Source organism: Ctenocephalides felis, unplaced genomic scaffold, assembly GCF_003426905.1.
Source record: "Ctenocephalides felis isolate EL2017-DRISC unplaced genomic scaffold, ASM342690v1 CF-g0.4_SCAFFOLD_01604, whole genome shotgun sequence".
NCBI lineage: Eukaryota > Metazoa > Arthropoda > Insecta > Siphonaptera > Pulicidae > Ctenocephalides > Ctenocephalides felis.
Window position 1 is genome coordinate 45714702 of NW_020537758.1, and position 21846 is coordinate 45736547.

The 21846-nt window shown below is 27.1% G+C and overlaps 2 protein-coding genes across 2 annotated transcripts in view; one reads left to right on the forward strand and one right to left on the reverse strand.

Moving 5' to 3' along the window:
• LOC113373080 overlaps positions 1 to 21846 on the reverse strand; it is a 313142-nt gene that overhangs the window by 78557 nt on the left and 212739 nt on the right. The gene's annotated exons all lie outside the window — the stretch shown is intronic.
• LOC113373082 overlaps positions 1616 to 21846 on the forward strand; it is a 39952-nt gene continuing 19721 nt past the window's right edge. Inside the window, exon 1 of the mRNA XM_026613405.1 lies at positions 1616 to 1746. Coding sequence (XP_026469190.1) covers positions 1642 to 1746 — 105 coding nt within the window. The 5' untranslated portion in view covers positions 1616 to 1641. The remainder of the gene's footprint in view (positions 1747 to 21846) is intronic.

A 21846-nucleotide genomic window follows, 5' to 3' on the forward strand; every position in this document is an offset into this window, starting at 1 on the left:
TGAAAACACTCACCTATATCATAAAAAAAAGCCTACCTAATCCGAAAATTTATGTTGCGGACAAATGCAATAAATTTATAGGTCCGACGGAAAAAAAATTTATCGGCATATTAATACCTGGGATTTGGAATAGGTATACTGGTATTATATTTTATTATTCAATCATGAATGAACTGTATATAATCCTGAATAATAACTATGTATAAATATACACGAATTCTTTGAATTTGAACAATTCCATCATATTAATGTACATGGGTTTGATAATTCTATGTTTAATCAATTAGTAATATGTAAAACACATATTTATTTAAAATATTTTACTAATATAATAAATATTTATTTACAATATTTTATTAATAATTCATGTAAAATTATAAACAATTACTAGGTGGGTTGATACCTGCGGGTACAGAAAAAAAACATATTTATGCATTTTTCTATATATTAATTTATTCATTTGCAAGTTTATATTTTTAATCAGTAGATTGAATTAGAATTGGGATCGTTTACAGTTGATTTAGAAATCTAAAATGAAATGAATAAAATATAGAAATCTACAAATTTATCAAAAATTAAGTTTTATATACAAATATTTATTGATCAAAATATTTCTTGTAGTATTGATGATATTTATAAAGATTATCTGATTCCTAAATTTTAGAATGATTTTACTAATTTTGTTCAATTACCAAACATGTATATTTAATTATTGTGACATAAGTTTATTTTATTATAAATCGCTCTATTTGTAATCTTACTTTTTTAGAAATTTAGTAATTTTATATTCGTTACCTGCTTGAATCAAAACGTCTATCATTTTATTATCAATAACATTTTGCTTAGTATAATAAGTATTTATGTATAACTAGTAAATGAACATTTTTTTAACAATTTTAGATATTCGTCGAAATCATATTTTACAAATTTACAAATCTTGTTTAAAATTTTTATTAAATATGTTTATTCATATAATTATACATATTTATAACACCATTTTTATTAATATAATTAATTTTTAGTATTTATAAAACTATAAATTTATTTATAATAATGAATAGAATTTATCAAACTCTTATTCTCTTAAAATTTATTCAAATTTCATTTGTTATTTCACACATTTTAGAAAGAGGTATCTAATATAAATATAAAGATATGAATTTTAATATAAGCAATATGAAATATATACAATATCTTCATAAGGATAGACATTTTTGATAAAAATGCTCTGTACAATGTAAACTTAATAATTTTTGAAAGTATTATAAGTTTTCTTAGATTATATCATTTTATTGTAAAATGATCATTCTACGAATCAATCAGCACATTTTTTTTGTTTCCATATCTTAACAGCAATCAGAACCTTACGTTCTACAAGCTGAAACTGCTCCTTACTTTGTATTTTTAGATGGTAACCCAATGGTTATTATCCATCCATATTTAATGATTTTATTATTAGAATTTATTATCTAATAGGGATCACCACATTTTAAAATATGATAGTTCGCCTTTTATAATTGTATTAATATTATGTTAATTTTACTGCTTGTATAGCTTTGATTTTGAATTAATTTTCAGTGTATTCAATTATTTTTCTTTTATTTCAGTGATTCTTGTGATGTGACAAAGTAGGATGCAGTCATGAAGTCTGCTATTTTGTATCCCTATGGTTCCTTGCACGGACGCTACTGCTGCGGCCTGCTCCATGCAAAACACCTTGCCGCCGCCAGTGGCGTTTATTCCTTGGTAAGTCTTTTTAATTACAAAATAATTTTTTAAATATATGATTGAAGTTTAAATATTCACATAAAAATATTTGCCAATGGTACATACGTTATTATATTATCTTAGAAGAATATAGATTATTCTAAAGGGGCGTCCATTAATTACATGAGGCTTTTATGGGGAGGGAGCATTTGACAAAAAATCACAAAACGTCACTTTGAGGCAGGGAGGGGTCTAGTAATATATCATGTGTATTTATTTTTACCCGATTTTTATAAAAAAAAAATCAACTTATTTCAATTTTTTTAAAAAATCACGATTTTTTCGTAAATTTGATAAAGTACGTAATCAAAAATACAGGTAATTTTTGGTGGGGAGAGGGGGTAATTTTGAATATCACGACGTATCACCAAGGGGGAGGGCGGGTTTCAAAAATCACTAAAAAATCGTTCATGAGTTTAATGGACGCTCCCTAAATTATTATTAAACGTGTGGATTTAACTCATTTATTAATGCTATCTTGTTTAAAAAAAATTATTTGATGTAATGCTGTGTTGTTTCAAGTTTTTCGATGTTAAGAATTGTATAGGTCATTTTCGATTGAGATAAACATAAGAATAATATTAAGTGTAACATTTGGATGCATTCCACAAAAAATATTTTATCTGTGTATTAAATTCTTTTTTAACTTCCCTTAGGGTGAGTTATAGTAATCGCAAAAAAATCTTAAATTTTCAGAGTTTCTAAACATTGTGGCATACCTGTGTTCGAATACATATATTTATCGACTATTTCAGGAACACGGTTCAATCGATTTAAATGATTTAAAAAACCTTCGATTTCTATTGATGAGGAGTGCTGATTAGTTTTTGGACAATATAGGTCGAGTCGTTTCGAATATACGGGACAAAAAATGCCAAATCGGTAACTCAGTTTTTAGTCAGATTTTAATAATTCAAAAAACATTTTACTTGTATTGACCAAATGAAGAATAAATTGATTTTTTGGGAAGGCAGGTCTTAGCGGTTTCGGAGATGAAGTAAAAAAAGTGAAACTAGTGGTGCATGGCATCGTAGCTTATGGCAAATTACTAGAACTTCCCGTACCGTAATTAAACATTCGAGGAATGAAAATAATCAATAATTGTTTTAAATAATTTTAAATATATTATTTATTATAAATACATGCAGTAAATTTATAAGTGCTTATTAAATTGGGCGACGAGCGTAATCTACAAACAACTTATATGTGTCTGAAATTACAAGAAATTTGTTAATTTTTTTTAATTTGAATTTTTTGATAATCTTGAAATTTTTTGATAAATTTGATATTTTTTTAAAATTTTGATAATTGATTAACATTTCGATTTTTTTTGGATTTTTTGGATAAAATCGACTTTTTGAGAATTTAGAAAGTTTTAAAACATTTGATTTTTCTTGAAAAATTCGAAATACATAGCCTTATTTTGTAAGAAATCGATTATTTGAATATTTTGTATGTGTGTTTGTGTGTGCGGATTTCAAGAACTCAATAACTAAGCATTACATAAATTTAAATTAAAGTTTTTTTTTTTAAATTTCAATTTTTCAGCAATTTGCATTGAGGCACCATGCCATGCACCACTAGTTAGTAGATAATAATTAAAATTAAGTATTAATTACATAACATTATTGTTATATCTATCATGTTTGATCTGCTGTATCTGACTTCTTGTATCATTCAGATCATATAAGAAAAGCAAATACCTACTCAAATTTTCTTAGAATACTGGTAGGAACTCTAGGGATTGCATTGAACAAAATTCGCAAAGGATTATATGTCCTTTATTTCTGATAGCATTTTACATTTTGTAGTGAAATATAGTGCAATGCTATATATTTAAAGATATCTCTGATAAATAGGTAACATATATGCAAAAACCTATATAGGTAAAATATTTAAATTTTACGACGATGTTATATTTGAGAGTTTAGACATTCAATTTGTTATTAAATGATAGCTTGTGATTCATAAGACTCACTGATTATTTTTAAAATGGTTATGATGAGACGATTTATTTATGTTTGTTAATTATATTTTGAGACTGTAATCAACAATTCTAAAAGTATTTGCCAGAAGAAGTTGATCCAGAAATAACATAACCTAATTGAAATTAGTGCTCCTTACAGATTTTGTTGAAAAAATTATCACTGTTGCATTTTTATTCATTTAATATAGTAAATTTTCTGAATTTGTGTACCTTTCATCGTTAAATATACAGCTAAGTGTATTTTAAAAATCGTATAGTATGATATCCGTGGAAAATATCAGGAGGAATAAAATACCATCTTATTTGAGAGCATTATTATTAAATATACTATATAGATTTGAATAGACATTTTGAACAATTTTCAAGAATATAAAGTTCGGTGCGTAGTTTTTGATTAATCGTAAAAAAATGCGTTTGAACTATCGAAACACAAATGAGTCGAATTTATAACGATTCTGTTTATAAATTTTCATCGTAATTTTATGTTAGTTAACTATTTAATTAAACTGCAAAAGCAAAAAACAAATTGTTCGAGCTTGTTTACTTTTTCGTTATAATATGAGGGATGAAAATTTTAAAGCATTAATAAATTTTCATATCCACATTTCGTTTAATTTAGGAAAATTAGGCAGAATATCCATATTTGCTTTAATATAGTTATAATTAGTTCTGTCGGTTTTGAATTGGAAATTACAGACATATTTTAACTGTTTATCATGGCAGTTAATTAAAGTTGAGCTGCGTTTACGCCGTTCTGAGTGTTTAATGAGCCGAATAATTTTCAGAATGTCATGAGATGAAATAGTAGAAGTATATTTACGAGATGAAATAGTAGAAGATAATTTGCAAAACTGTCATTGGCACGTCTTTGAAATTTATTGATCTTTAACAATTATAAAAGTTTTATATCGTGAATTTCAGTTTTTATAGTTTGGTGGAAGTTATAGAGACTTCGAAATATGAATTGTATAGATAGCTTACAAAGGCCTGAGTTTGCAAAATGACTATTATATATTTTAAGATGTAGATTTTCTTGATGTTATAGAATAAAATTAGCTAATTTGATAGAATTTTCAACTGTTAAACAATCTTATAAATGTAATTGTGCTAATTACTCGTAAATTTGATTCAATCAACACGTTTCATTCTACTTTATATTCTAAAAACGTATTTTCTTTAATTATGGACGTCAACAGAGATCAGGTGATCATTTTCAAAAATTTAATGAAATTTAATTTACAACCATTTTTTGTAGATTTTAGTAGAATATTTGTTGATATCATGAACTCCATCATGCAAGGTGTTTTCAAAGTCACAAAGACATTTTTCTTAACAATTAATTTCGAGAAAATGTTTTAAATTTTCAAAATCGGTTTAGGATTTTACTTAGGCAAAATCGTGGACAATTAGTGGGGTGCTTAGCATTGTGCTTTAAGGCAAATTGCTGGAACTTCCCGTACCGTAATCAAAAATCTTGATACGTAATCCAAAAAATTTACACAAAATGTGCACACGTTATTAAAATCTCTATAATATATCTGATAATTTGATCTGATGTACATATATCCAATAAACATTTTTGACCGCCAAACGACAATTTTTTAACTTATTTTTATTGAGAGACCATAACCACTAGACCTGCCTTCCCAAAAATTTAATCAGTTCTCAGGGGCGCAGCTTGCCTTGGCATGACCTCGTATCAACATTTGTTCAGAAATTCATCCCCTCAATTTTTTTTTTTTTTTACAAAATATAAAAATTAATTAAATTAAAAGAATATCTATTTATCATTCTTATTATTTATGTATCTAATTTTCTCTTATTTTCTGAATTTTTCACAAATGATTCCAGGTATATATTCACTTTCTTTGATTTTTTTGAAAAATTAAATTATTTAATGATCTTTAAATTTGATAAAGATTCTGTCACTAGGAACGTACAGGTCTGGTAGACATTCCTGTCCTAAAGTTTTTACGTAATTTTTAATTAGTTTCAATTTTAAAAATTTCTTCTAGCAGTTGCGATTTTAACTGGATTCATCCATCACATTTCTTAGATTTTTGAATTCAAACTTATTTTTAGAGCCATCAAATGGTCATGATCTTATGAGATATTTTTATAGTATTTCTTTACAGTAATTCAGTCGACAGATTTCCGGAAACGTTTATTAATTCTCCATTTCAAAAAGACAAATGTTACCATTTACGTCGCAAAGTTTTTAAAATCTTTGTTTGGTTTGTGAAATTAATATATCCAAACAGTAATAGTATACATTAAAATAAGATTTCGGGCCTAAAATTTTTTCATCTTGTGATAACTCATCATAATAACTTGTGATAACTCATCATAATAACGCTTCAGTATCTTTGTCTTTTGTTCTTTGAAATAGTTATTGCAATTCATCTGGATTTATTATATAGACTTGTTTAATTTTTTCTAAGATATGCCAGAATATTCAGAAACCTCTGAAACGTAAATATATATAATAATGCTCATTTTCGATTTTTTTGCGACTACTATAACTTACCTTGCAGGAAGTTGAAAATATTGAATTTTACTGTTAATTTAGAAGAAAAAGCCCAACCAATCGTCTCTCAAAAGGTCTCAATTTGGCTCGCACACATACATACATACACATGCACAAAATACAAAATCAGCTATTTTACAATAGATTACCACAGTATACAACGTTCAAAATCTAAATGATTTTCCTGTATTAACTCCGACATATGGGTTACTAAAATGCCTTTTTTCGAATCATTTCATTCTGTTTATCGTCCACGAGCAGTTTCCAAGTATAAAGCGGTAGTGTTGGATTTAGTGACAGAGATCGAGGCACTTGGATTAAGTAGCCCTGTATTATATATTGCTTAGTGAATTGTTAGTGGATTTAGTGAGGCTTCTGCTAGCATACGATATAGATAAAGCTCTGAATTATGACCAGTAAATGGAACGCTGGTAGAAGACTGTTGAGACGAATATTTAATAAAATGAATTTTCTTTAAGCAATTTCAAACTGCATAAATTAAAATATAAATTTAGACATTAGATACCAGGTGCCTTAAGGAGGTATTCTATAAAATCGGTTTTGCATTATGGATAATTTCAAAGTGTAACTATTCAAGAATATGAGCAGAAGAGGAATTTTTAACTTTCCATAGAGCAAGTTATAGTAGTCGCAAAAAAATCTAAAATGAAAATTTTTATATATCTTTACGTTTCAAAGGTTTCTGAATATTTTGGCATACCTTAGAAAAAATGTATGTATGTATGTGTGTGTGTGTATGTGTGCAAAGGTTGTGAAAACGGTTAAGCCGTTTTTGAGAGAACGGTTAGATTAATTAATTCAAAAAACATTTTGCTTGAGAAGATGGTGTGCCAAAAATGCATTTACAGAAAATTTTGTAATTTTGAAAACTTAAAAAAAAAACAAAATGTTCAAAAAATTTCAAATTCTCAAAGTATTTAAAAAAAACTTTTTTGTTAAAACAAATTTTAAACTTCGAAAAATATTTTAAATTATAAAAAAATTTCTAAATAATCAAAAAAATCTAGTTTAAAAAAATGGATTCTTGTAAAAGTACACATAAATTGTTTATAAAATACGGTCATCGCTCAATTTAAAAAGCACTTATAAATTTACAGTATGCATTTATAATAAATAATCTATTTGAAAATCTTCAGAATAATTATTGATTATTTTCATTCCTCAATTGTTTAATTAAGGTACGGCAAGTTCCAGCAATTTGCCTTAAGGCACGATGCCATGCGCCCCACTAGTTAAAATTCAAATTATTTTTAAATACATATAATAATAATAAATTGCTGTTCTTTTTTTCTAATTCTTTCCTCAGCTGTTCTAATTCCTTCTCGAAACTGTTTTTTTTGATACGTTACCAACGATTTCTCAACTTCAACTAGACAGATTTACTTGAATTTAATGCAGAGTCTTTTTTATAGACTTCTTTTCATTATAAGCTATGTTCTTCCACAAATTCCTATTTTAACTATTTTTGAAAAAAAAAAGAAAATAGCAAAAAGAGTGTGACAATTTGTTGCTACCCTGTTTCCAGTCATTCCAGCAAACTTTGTAAAAAACATGATTTTAATTTGTCTGCAGTTTTTACGATTTCGATATTATTCTAGATTAGTAATATGTGTGTATATATATATATATATATATATATATATATATATATATACTTTCATTTCGACGATTGGCTACAAATATAACATTCAAAAATATGTCTCAACGTCGAACAAAAAAATCTAAATCTTATACATATGGTATATATGTTTGGCCAATGTTTCGGAAACTCCTACTATATTGCCTTCCTGAATTAATACATAGACTTTTTTCAATTTTTATATTTTTTTAATATCTCAATATATTATGCACTCGTAAAACAATATACCTAGTAAAAACATTGTTTGCCTTTTATATGGACTTTCAAAAATCGCACAGAATTCATACATCTAGACCAGAATTCCCCTGAACTTCAGGGCCTGAAGTAATAATATCGAGTTCAAATAATGTTCGGACGTATTTTCGTTTTATTATATTGGTTATGAAGCTGACAATCTTCATGACATTGAGTTTTACACGGGATGGTTGTTACCTCTAGTAGAGATGCTAGCGGATAGTTTGATGAGACTAATTGCACACTTCTAAAAGTAAAGTCCACGAAACATGTATAATAAATAATAAATAAATATATCTTTTTCACTTATAACTTAGTTACAAATAAGTGATTGTAATAAGAACTGCAACAAATACATAATATACAAACAAATCTGTGTTTAATACAGTCCACAGCTACAAGGATTGAATTATGCCCAACAACCTGAGTTAATCGAAGGAGAGTTTAATAATAAATTCTATAACAACGTAACATAAATACAAATGATAATGTAATTAAAAAATTGCAAAAAATTAATATATATAATATAAGAACATATAATCGAAAATAAAATGTTTCAATTACTAGTGTCGGTTAACAACCAAATGCGATTGCAGGCCTCTGGGACTCGTCGACCCGGACTATTGGGTGTCCGGCAAGAAACCCATTTGACAGACCCTGCGTGGGTGGCAATCTCCAGTGGGTTTCCGAAATGTCAAAGTGCATTGCTGATGCATTAGTAGTTTGAAATGAACACTATACAATAGAATACTAACTTACGAACTTATACAAACACCTTAACAAGTTTATATATTTGTTTTTCTTTTAATCGGGCCGTTAAAATAATACATAGTCGATTTACGCTATTTCTAACTTTTTAGTTTCAACTGAGTTTAACGTGTTTGTACTTATCTTCCGCTTTTACCAACTATTATTATCCGTTCCAGAAAGTTTTGTGCAACTATAAAACACAGATTAAATCTACATTGAAAAGAGCTGCAGCAGCTATAAACTTTTGCACAAGACGTAAAGACACTGTATATACGAAGATGTAGTCGTATTTGTACGTTTTGTCTTGAGAAAAATTATAGTGAAGTGTCTAGGTCTTAAAAGATTTGATTTGAAGACAATTTAGCTTGAACATTTGTTCGAATTTTTTTTACACAGATTGAACTAATAGAAAACTGAAAACTAAATGTCATATATAATTAGGATGCATTTACTTTCGACTTATTGCTAAATTCTAGAATTTAATTTAGTGCGACATAATTTTAATGCATGTTTATTTGCATCTTTGCTTTTGAGCATATTGCAAAATTGTTTTGATGATTGTTGTAATTAAAATTTGTATATTTTTATTATTTGTCTTTTATATTGTTTATATAACTTGTATTGATTTGTTGTAGCTTTGTCATATTGGGATTTGTCCTATTGAGATATGACGTAGGAAATTTTTATTTTGTACATGAATATCATTACAACAATTCTTGATTCCTATTTTTATTTTGAATAATACGATTTTTGAATTTTTAAATATTTTTAACTTCCCGTAGGGTAAGTTAAAGCAATCGCAAAAAATCGAAATTGAAAATTTGTATATATCTATACGTTTCAGGGGTTTCTGAACATTTTGGCATACCCTTAGATAAAATCGATGTATGTGTGTGTATTTGTGTATGTGTGTGTGCGAATACAAATTTTCGTCGACGATTTCGGGAACACCGATTAACCGATTTGAATAATTCCAAAACCATTCGATTTGTATTGATAAGAAGACGTGCTGATTAGTTTTTGGCAAAGGCAGGTCTAGCTGTTCCGAAAATATGGGACAAATTGTGCCAAAAACGGTAACTCAGTTTTTAAGAGAACGGAGCGTCCGATTTTAATAATTCAAAAATCATTTTACTTGTATTGTCAAGATGAACAAATGATTGAATTTTTGGGAAGGCAGGTCCAGCGGTTATGGGCTTTCAATAAAAATAAGTTAAACAAATATCATTTGGCGGTCAAAAATGTTTATTGAACATATGCACATCAAATTATCAGATACTTTATAAAGATTTCAATATTGTGTACACATTTTGTGAAATTTTTTTTGGATTCCGTACCAAGATTTTTAATTACGGTACGGGAAGTTCCAGCAATTTGCCTTAAAGCACGATGCCATGCACCCTTACTAGTTTTTTATTTGAGTTGAACTACAATTAAATAAAAAAAATACCTTTGGTCTGAACGATTTTGTAAAGAATGCTTTTTTCAACCCACAATGATGTCACGATTCTTATTTCATCAGCATTTTTCGTTTTTTACATTGCGCTCAGGGGATCCATTGCTTTTTGTATTGCTAGAACGTTTTATTCATTATTTTTATCTTTTTATATGAAATGAGTATGAGTTCTTTCTCCAATACAGCATTGTTTAATAAGATTTTATTTCTGGATATATAACATCTCATATTGTGTTTGATATTTATATTTCATGAAAACCAAAAAAATAAAAATATATCGAGTAAATTGGGTTAATTAAAAATTGAAAATGCTCAAATTGTTACTGTTTTTATAATTATGTGAATATCTTATTGACTACTTATCTTTATCTTATTTTTTGTATCAACTGAAATATGTTTGTAAATATTAATATTATGTGTTATTTATTATATGATTTTGTGAATGTGAACTTTAATAACTCATGACAAATTTTATAGATCTGATAGAGAGCAAGGTAAAAAAATATAGGCACGTGCATAATACTTATATTAATTATCATTGTGAACCTACGCAACTTCTAATATACACATATATATGTAAAACAGAACATTATATAATTACGTTTTATGCATGAACTTTTTTTAAAAAACCATTGCGATCACTTAAAAGCTCGTACAGGGAGAAAATAAACGAAGTTGTACAAAAATAGCCGGAAGCTCCCATTTGCATATTCAATGTGTTTTTGTTTCCCCGGATATGAAATATTATACCATTTAGAAAAAAAAAGTATGAATAGGCAGATGCCGAAAAGTATATATCATCATTTTATAGCGCGGATATAACTCAATTATGAATAAACGCAGTTAACTTTTTTCTAACGCCATACACAACAGTCTACTATAATTATGTTAACTTTTCCGAAATTTATACATATATTCATAAAAGCATATATATATATATATATATATATATATATATATAAGTTTCATCGGTAAAATGCTTTTCCATTGCAATTTCACTGCTTAAAAAACACCTTCGCTCTTGCAACCCTTTTCTATACTATAATCTTGCTTGAATTAACTTTATTTTTATCACAGTTTTATTAGTATCAAAATTCAATTTTTGATCTTGTTTCCATGAATATTTTTACATTTACAAGCAATTATTATCTAGATAAATGTGTTCTATTCAATAATTGCATTTGCAACAAATCGAATGAATAATTAATGAGCACCCCATTGAATCTCTATTAAATGGATAATGAATATTTCAATTATTCAGGAGCTTTTTGCAGTTGCATTATGTTGTGAATAATTCCTCATATCTAGATATAATATCTGAAATCATTTATTTAAATCTTTGTAACTCGTTATATATTTTGCTTAATTCGTTGATTAATTATGGTAATGTTAACATTGTATCTTAAGAATCTCTTAGAGTATTATTACGACCGTTTAGTCGTGATTTTTATAAACTGATTTTACTGAAATATTTAGAATATGAAAATAGTGATCATATTTCCTTTTTAATTATATTAGTTATATATAATATTATATATATATATATATATATATATATATAAATTTATCAAAAATATTGTTAATAAGATTTTAAAAATAGTTTGACAAAAATTTTAATTAATTTGTTTTACTTCACAATTATTCCATATACATAATTGAGAAATATAATGTTTATTTCAAATTTGTTCTCCTAAAACAAGATGGAGATTATGTTAACTTCACCATTAATTAAGAATGTACTATTTCAATGAATTATTATAGCAATCTGTACTTGTACCCATTAACTTCAACTAATATTACATAAATGCATAAATGGTATGATATTTAAATATTATTAGTTATATTTATTAATAACTACCGTAGGGCAAGTTATAGTAATGGAAAAAAATCAAAAATGAATTTTTTTATATATTTTTACGTTTCAAAGGTTTCTGAACATTTTGGCATACCTTATAAAAAATGTGTGTGTGTGTCAACGGATTTGAATAATTAAAAAAACATTCGATTTGTAATAATAAGGAGACGTGCTGATTAGTTTTTGGCAAAGGCAGGTCTAGCCGTTCCAAAGATACGGGGCAAAAAGTGCCAAAAACGGTAACTCAGTTTTTAAGAGGATGGAGCGTCCGATTTTAATAATTCAAAAAACATTTTACTTGTATTGACAAGATGGAGAACTGATTGAATTTTTAGGAAGGCAGGTTCAGCGGTTATGGGCTCTCAATAAAAATAAGTTAAAAAAATGTCATTTGGCGGTCAAAAATGTTTATTGGTTTTATGCACATCAAATTATCAGATAATTTAAAGAGATTTTCATAACGTGTACACATTTTGTGTATTTTTTTGGGTTCCGTATCAAGATTTTTAGTTACAGTACGGAAAGTTCCAGCAATTTGCCTTAAGGCACGATGCCATGCACCTCACTAGTTATTAGTTATATTAAGTATTAATTTTGATAGAAAGAACGACAGAGCATTAGTTACTTGAAACCTAATATTACAATACTAATTCTAAATTTTTATAAGGGCAGTATCATATTGGTTACAAAGATTTTTTAACATACATGTCGGTCACAAAGATCAAAATTTTCAAATTATTGTTTATTTTTTAAAATATTGTACATATATAATTAAAGTATCAATTGCATAGATAAAGTAACCATGATCAATGCAGAATTTTTTAACGCCTAGATTTGATGGTTAGGGATTTTGTATGTACGAAAAATTAATTGCCTCAACCGTATTTGGATTTAGTTTTGCATAATATGCATAGATTAGTTAGTAAACATTATTTATGGATATATCTAATTATATATTTATCATATAATATATTTGAATTGGAATATATATAGTTTAGATAATAAACATTATTAATAATTGAACCCAACTACATATCATGATGGCAGTATTTCATAAACCATGTTAAATTAATTCGTTAGCCAGTTTTTAATGCATTAACTAATTATACGCATCATTAAAATTCAGCCATAAAATTATTCCTGAAATTATTTGCATAAATTTCATACACCAATCGCTTAAATCAAGCCCACGATAATTATTTCGTCATGCGAAAGTTTTGTATGGACCATTTGGTCAGATGTAATTTATAAGCCGAATAGTTGATTTGAATTATTTAATGTCGATGAAATTTACATACAGATTTTGCGTATTGAATTGTAATCTGATAGATTATGAAATATGTATCGGCTATACTGTATCCCTGTTGTTTGAATTGATTCTATATTCGAAAGCCACAATACATGGTATCGTAAGTTTGGTAATATAATTGTGCCCAAGTCTATTATTTAATCTCCATTCATGGAATACATCTAATAAAATTGACGTATCTAATAAACTCATCTATCTAATAAACTAATAGTCGTATCCGTAAATAATATTGCGTCGATTGATATGTTATATAATTTATTATCCTAATATAGGGTCAACCTATTTCTTAGTATGGTCTAATAGAGGTCTTGTAAATCTCCTATAAATTTATGGTTAAAATGAGAAATTGCTACCAATTATTGACATTGAATCTGTAAACATAAATTTCTACTTATAACATTGGATTATAAGTTTTTCATATTTATAAATTAGTAATCAATAAATTTTAATTAACATTTTATAAAATACTTCTTGAACAAATATATAATTTTTTCTGGATCTGAGTTATAGAGTAAAGGCTGATAAACATAAATAAAATTTATAATATATTAAAAAGCACCATCTGCAAAGGATTAATATTTGTACCTAAATATATGAAATATTAATTACTTATGAGATATTCAGCTATTTATTTTCAACTTCCTGTAGGGTAAGTTATAGTAATTGTAAAAAATTGAAAATCAAAATTTTGGCATATCTTCACGTTTTGAAGGTTTCTGAACATTTTGGCATACCTTATAAAAAATTGGTGTGTGTGTATGAATGTATGTTTGGATATAATTTTTCTTTCATGATTTCGGGCGCACGATCAACCGATTTGAATGATTCAAAAAAAAAACATTCTATTCTTATTGATAAAAAAAACGTGCTAATTAGTTTTTGGTGGAGACAGGTCCAGTCGTTTCGAAGAAACGGGGCAAAAAGTGCCAAAAACGTTAATTCAGTTTTTGAGAGAACGGAGTACCCGATTTGAATGATTCAAAAAAAATTTTTTTTTGTATTGACGAAATAAAGAATTGATGAAATTTTTGGTGAAGCAGGTCTAGCGGTTTCGGAGATACTGAGAAAAAAGTAAACAAAAATGATATTTGTTAATCAAAAATGATCATTAGACATATGCACATCAAATTATCAGATATTTGATAAAAAAATGAGTACTAAATTTGTTACAATTTTGTTGGGTTCCGTACCAAGATTGCTAATTCTTAAAGGTTACTTATACGGTTCAAGAAAATTTCAAAGTATTCAGAATTTTTTTTTTCAAAATATTCAAAAATATATATAGTTTTATACTTCAAATATGATTTTAAAATTTACAGTTTAGTTTGAAAATGTATATATTTCAAATGCGTTATTCTAATCATAAGAAATATATTCTCAGATGGATTTATTTGGCATCTCTTGCTAATGTAAATTTTCTCATGTGTTTTGAACGATATAATTGTCATTGTATATTTTATAAACTATGAAATTTATAGTTATTATAATTATCTATTTAAACAATTGTTATTAATTATTGATTAATATTTATTGGTTACTGATTTTTTTCCTCGAATATTTAATTTTGGTACGGAAAGTTCCAGCAATTTGTCTTAAGGCACGATGCCATGTACCACTAGTTTATTATATTTATTATTAAGGTATAGTTTTTATATTTTATATTTCAACATGCTCTCTAATACATATTTTGTATATAAAATCCGTTAGTGAATATGATTAACGTAGCGTTTTATTAAATTTTTTCTTCTTGACATGATAAGAAGAGTATTATAATTTTTATGATGAAAATGAAACATCATAGTAAATTACATTAATGAGATGTTTTGTTGTCACGATATAACTTAACTTATATTATTTTGTAAAGCTATTATACTTAGAAAGTTCTTTAAGGTTGTTGCTGTCGTTACATATACTGCTTCTTAAAAAGCTTTTCTTGTAATAAGGGAGCTAATGTTTTTTTTTTCAATAAAAAATATTAAATTATTATTAGCCTTTTTTAAAGAATATTGTTAATTGATTTTACAAAAATTCTACATATAATTGACCACTATTCGAGAAAGAAAGAAGCAAATACTATAAGAGATTTAGGCAAATACTATTGAGATTTCTAAGTTGTTTTTTTGAATTAACATGAAATGTTACAAATCACTTAGAGTATGTTAGAACTAAAGAAAAATATCAGCTTCAAAAATATTTCTGTTTTAGATATGAAAATAAAAATTTGTCTGTTTATATTTAAATATGCATGATTATATTTTGTTTATAGTGTTTACATAAAAAAAAAAACTTCAATAGGATAATAAGCAATCGTTGATCATTTCAAGATCACTAGCCCTGAATATATTAATATTTTGTTTTTTGCAACCACGTTTTCAATATGAAAAACAGAAGCATTTCATATTTTCATGTTTTCAAAATATATTTCTGTACAATTATTTATTTAACTTTGAGCATGGCATATTATTATATACGTTATATGAAAAATAATGATATAAACCTACAGAATGTTACATAATTACTTAACTGAACATGTGTACATATGCATACGTACGTATACAAATTATTAAATAATTATATGAAAAATAAATATATATTTCTGTGGATGACATAAGGTTTATGTAATAATGTGATGCATACCAAAGTTACTATAATATGGCACTTATGTTATAAATTTTTGGATTTTGTGAAAAATATTTATTTTAAAAAAAGAAAATATAGGTTTTACAAACATAGAAAGTTGCATATATTAACGAATAACACATTATATATTTATATCATTATATATAAACATGCAAACATTGTACCTATATATTTTTCCTTTTATAAGTATCTCTTTATAAAAAAATATTACATAGAAAGTAGGTTTAGTGAAGAAAGCTTTATAGTATGATACAATAATGTCATTTTCATCAAATAGAAAATATTTTTAGAGAAAAATATTTACGTTGTAATACATTGAAAGGAATAAAGAAAAGCGGATACAAGATGGATTATTTCAATAAAGGGTTTAACAAAAAATAGAAAGTTTCATAATTCAAAAATAATATACGGATTCAAGGAATTTACTAAAGTAAACCCCGTATCACAGCTTAAATTTACAAAGAAAACCAAGGATTTCTGTAATTTCGTTCTGAACATAAAGCTTCTAAACCCAGAATTTTATACATCTAAAGACGATACATCTCTATTATTAACGTTGTTTCGAATCATACGATTTCCACGTAAGATATCTTTAAATAAATGTCTTTTCTACAGAAAGTATTGTTCAGAATGTACTTATGTTATCCAGCTTAGAGCTTTTATGTTCAAAGCTTTAAGGTTCTGACAAAATGGATGTGTGTTGTCTTACTATATCAAACGATTATCATTTCCTGAGTTTTTTTCACTTAAGACATTTTCAATGTTGCCATCAAGCTTATCCGGTAAAAGATTAAAAATAAATAAAGGTGGAATAGAAAGGCAACGTGAGGACAATTTTATTATACACGCTTTAGAATTACTATTTTTATTTGAATTATTAAAGAAATAACAAGAAATGGATTAATTATTATAGAGATTTTAATAATTCTGATGATAATTAATTAATTTATCATATTTATTGTTGAAATGCAATCGTCTTTTTCATCTTAAAAATATTAATATATATAAAGAATATGATTAATTTTTTAGTGAGCGTAGCATCAAGTAAAAAATAAATGAAGTAGAGATTTATAAAACATCTTTATTTTTCCATGCGTTTCGACGTAAAATTCGACGTCATCATCAGTGGTTCCACAATTTTGAAATAAACTGAAAAAGTATAGTTAAGAACTAAATATGTTACGCCCTCCAATAAAATAATCACACATTTCAACATTAGATTCAAACACCTTCACATAAAGATAAAATATACCAAGGCGCAAGCGGCATTTTGCCTTATGACTAATTGCATATACTTCATAAATGATAATTAATATAAACAATAAAAATTAAGATTTGCCAACTTATTTGAAATTAAATTAAAAAAAATAAATTTGTAACAATTTTTTTTACTTGGCTTATAATTCCAATTTTAATTGAATTTTAAAATTAAAACATTTTCTTAGGACTTATAATATTTTGTAACATTATAAACACTTATATTCGTTTAGAGTAGACCATGAACTTTATTACTATGCAAACATTTATTAAAATCATTAAACCATTATTTTCAATTGCAAATTTACGATTAGGGCAAACTTTCAAAATCTAATGAGCATGATTTTAAACTGGCTTCTCTCGAATGGTTTTTAAATGTTCAAAATCGATTTAAAATATCTGCCAATTTTTTTTATTTTTTGTGCAAATTTAAAAGAGAAGACTTACGAAATAGTCTAAAAACTACTCAACTTGAGAGTTCATTACATTTCATGAAATGGCTTTTAAATTTTTGGAATCAATGTAGCCATAGTTGAGAAAACCTTGACGAAAAGTCAAATTTGGCTCACATTCACATTCAGAAAATCCTAATTTTTACTGAAAACATGAACTTCCTCCTTGGAAAGTTAGTGATGGTTCTAGTTATAATTATATATACCATAGTCAAATTGCTAATAACTTCGATTAAGAATGAAAGATAATGGATAGAATGATATACAATATTGAATAAAATTTTTATGGTAGCAATTGAATTTTCAAAACTTGTTCAAAAATCTTTTGACCTATAATTTAGGAAATTTCTAATGCGTTTTTTTATTCCTCATAACCAAAATGAACCTTTAGTTTAGAAATGCCCTATTGAAGAATTTCCCTTACATAAATATATTGCTTGTCAAGTTATTAGATATTGCGGTCAGTTTCTTTTCAGTTTCTTTATGAGAACTTGTTTTTCCAGATTTTCCATTAGTGTGTTTGGATGGTATGCTTTATTTTAATGATATTTTATGCTTCTCTCCTTGATAACCCCCTGTGCATATTTGATGTTTAGATCTCAGTGAATTGTTTTGTTGGAGACATACCAGGCGCGTTTACTATGGCTCATGTTTTTGACTGTGCCTTTTGCCTTTTGCTTTTTCAGAAGAAAATTAACTCATTATACTTAAAAGATGCTGATTATATTTCTCCTACTCGCTATTTACAACACACTCATTTTGCATCTAAGTTTTCTATTTCCATCCTCAAATAAGCATTTTGCACATGATATTCTTGTAATATTAAACTCTTCTCCTAACAATGCAACGGCATATTACTTCAAAGCAGCAACTATTATTTATCCTTAATCATCATGATCGCCCTGTTTGAAACGCAAAACCAACAAATGAATTATTCGAAACACAAAAGCGCAACTATCAAAACAAATTCATCAGAAAATAAACAAACTGAGCAAATAATACCAGAATAAGAGAGACGGAACGTAGATCCATTGTTTCAATTCATTGTTATATACTTCAGTGGATCTGGATCCCATGGATATACCGTACCGCTCGCATTGTACTGCAGTTTACTCAGTGAACTTTATACCCGGATAAACTATTTATATATTCTAGACGATTTATTAGTTCAACTGTATTATTTATGATCTGTATACATACAGCTGAAAATAGAGAAACACGTATAAAATATTTGCACCAGGAGAAGCACTTTTGCACAGTAGGAACTTCGTCCGGGTGGCTTGTGATGATTAGATGGTCTTCACTAAGGGAACCATACGCCCTGGTTTTGCCGGGACAATCTCGAATTTCCACTTTGTGTTCCAGTTTTTTTTAAAAAACATTATCTGTACCGGAATTAGATATATGTCTCGGATTGTCCCGGTTTTTCGTGAATAGACAGATGAATTAACAAAAATTATGAAAAACTAACAAGTGCTAATTTTTTCAAATTAATTATAAATAAAATTGAATAGAATATTATGCAAGGCTCAAAAGCGCGAAAAACATATAGATCGATATAAGATATAATATCACAGATAAAAGTATTGCTTATATCTAATAAAGTTCTTACTAAAAATATACTTACTTATTATATATTTACTTACTATATATATAAACAAAAATACCGCAAATTTTGCAAAAAAAAAAAAAGATTTATATAAAAAAACTGTCATTATGTACCTCCCTTCCCGGATTAATATTAATAACTAAATATTGCCGTCCCGGTTTTGACTTAGAAATAAATGGTCACTTTATCTTTACTCGATCCCGCTACCGTCAAGCCTGACATCAGGCAACTTTGATGTCACTTGGGGTTATAGATCACAATATAATTCCAAGTGGAAATCGTCCTTCGTGGACATAGTTGCATCATACAATCATATGCACACTATTAGACATAAGAGCTAATATATAAAAACCCCACACATAGGAGAAGAATGAACCGATGGGTTGCTTCTCATATCAATACCTTAGGTCATAAGTCATACACAAAAACAGCTTATAGAACAATAATAAAAAACAATAAAAAAAAAGTTTTGAACTTTTTGGCATACCTGAAAAAAATTGATGTATGTCTGTGTTCGGATACAAATTTTTATCGACGATTTTGTGTGCACAAGCCAATCGATTTCAATAATTAAAAAAAACATTCGATTCGTATTGACGGCGAATGAGGCAGATCTAAGCCGTTTTGAAGATATGGGAAAAAAGTGCCAAATTTTCTTCAATTCAAAAAACATTTGTATTGAAGAAATGAAGAACTGTTAAAATTTTTGGAAAAGCAGGTCTAGTGGTTTCGCAGATCCAATAAAAAGTGAAAATATGCTATATGGCGGTCAATTGATCATTAGACATATGCACATCAAATTGTCAAAATTTTTATAGAGTTTTTGATAATAACAAATTTCGTTTACATTTCTATGGGTTCCGTAACAATGTCTATCCGCCAGACTGCGACGGGGCGCTTATGCGCTTTCGATACTTCGTCTCTAAGCAGCTAACGCAGCGCGATTGCTTTGAAAAAAGTTCAAAATTTCCAAAATATTGCAGAATATAAAAAAATTCTAAAAAAGTCTTTTTGTTTTAAACACTTCAATATTCTTAAAAATCTAAATTTTTCAAAGTTTAAGGAAGATACAGCAATTTGCTTTAAGGCACAATGCCACGCACCACTAGCTTTACTTTTCAATTGCTCATATTATGCTTTTTCAATGTTTCGAGTAATTCTGAATCATTTGAGATCAGATTAGAATAAATATGTGTGCGTTTGTGTACATGAGTCAAAACTTCAGCTTTCATCGACGTTTCCTAAGAAAACGTTCGCATCGATTTTAAAAATTAGTTATTAAAACTCGTTGAGCATGTCTTTGTTTTTGCAAAAAATCCTGAACTGAAATTTAAAATTATGCAGAAATATCTTTTAGAAGTGCGGAAGATTAGCTTTCTTTTCATTTAATTAATTTCAATATTTTTTTTAAGTTTTATAAAACTGATAAAGGTGATAGTATTAACGAGCATCCTAAAATATTATAGACCTACGAAAATTAATTCAATAATGAAAAATCGACAAAATGAAAATTGTAATTAGTAAATAATTATTATTAATAAGTGGAACTTTAAGTATAAGTAATATAATCAATTATAAATAAAAGTAATATAATAATAGTTAGTAATAGAAAGTACAAAAATGAAAAAGTATTTGCTTGCTTTTGTTCTAATACTGTTAAAAGCAGAAATATAGCCAACACAGCAAAAATTCTCAGCAAAGTATGATACAAAATAAATATTTTTAAATAAGTTTTTATATACAAAATCATATTTATTATATTGTCCTTATATGCACGTTTTACAATTCGTGAAATGTATTTTCACTATTGCGTTTAATTATATGAATATTATAAAAAGTGAAATATACGAAAAAAATATCAATGATTAACTATAAATCAAAGCTTTTATCTTTGCTTTCGCGTGAGCTTCGAAACACAAATAACAATTTTATTGATTGTTGAGTTTATAATACTTTTCAAATTTATTCATAGGATTTGTAGATTATTCATAAATCATAACTGTATCAATTTTATGATGTTCAATTTCCACTTCGTTATTACCCCAGCTTATTTTATAGTTGTGCGATTTAGTTTTTCAATTACGGGTCCGGCACTCGAAGTGTAACCAATTTCAAACAGCTCGCGTAGCTGATGTACGTGTACCAACTGTCAGTAAGTTAGCTAAATGATAGCTTAGTCTATTGTTTATAAGCTTACGAAAGTATTTAGTCGACAGCGAACGCGAAAAAAAGAAATCAGTAATGGATTTCAAACGTAACAGTGAGATTACATTATATTTAGCTGGAAAATCACAACCAGCGATTGTTCGAGGGCTCAAACACCTTAAAGTGAATAAAGTTTTC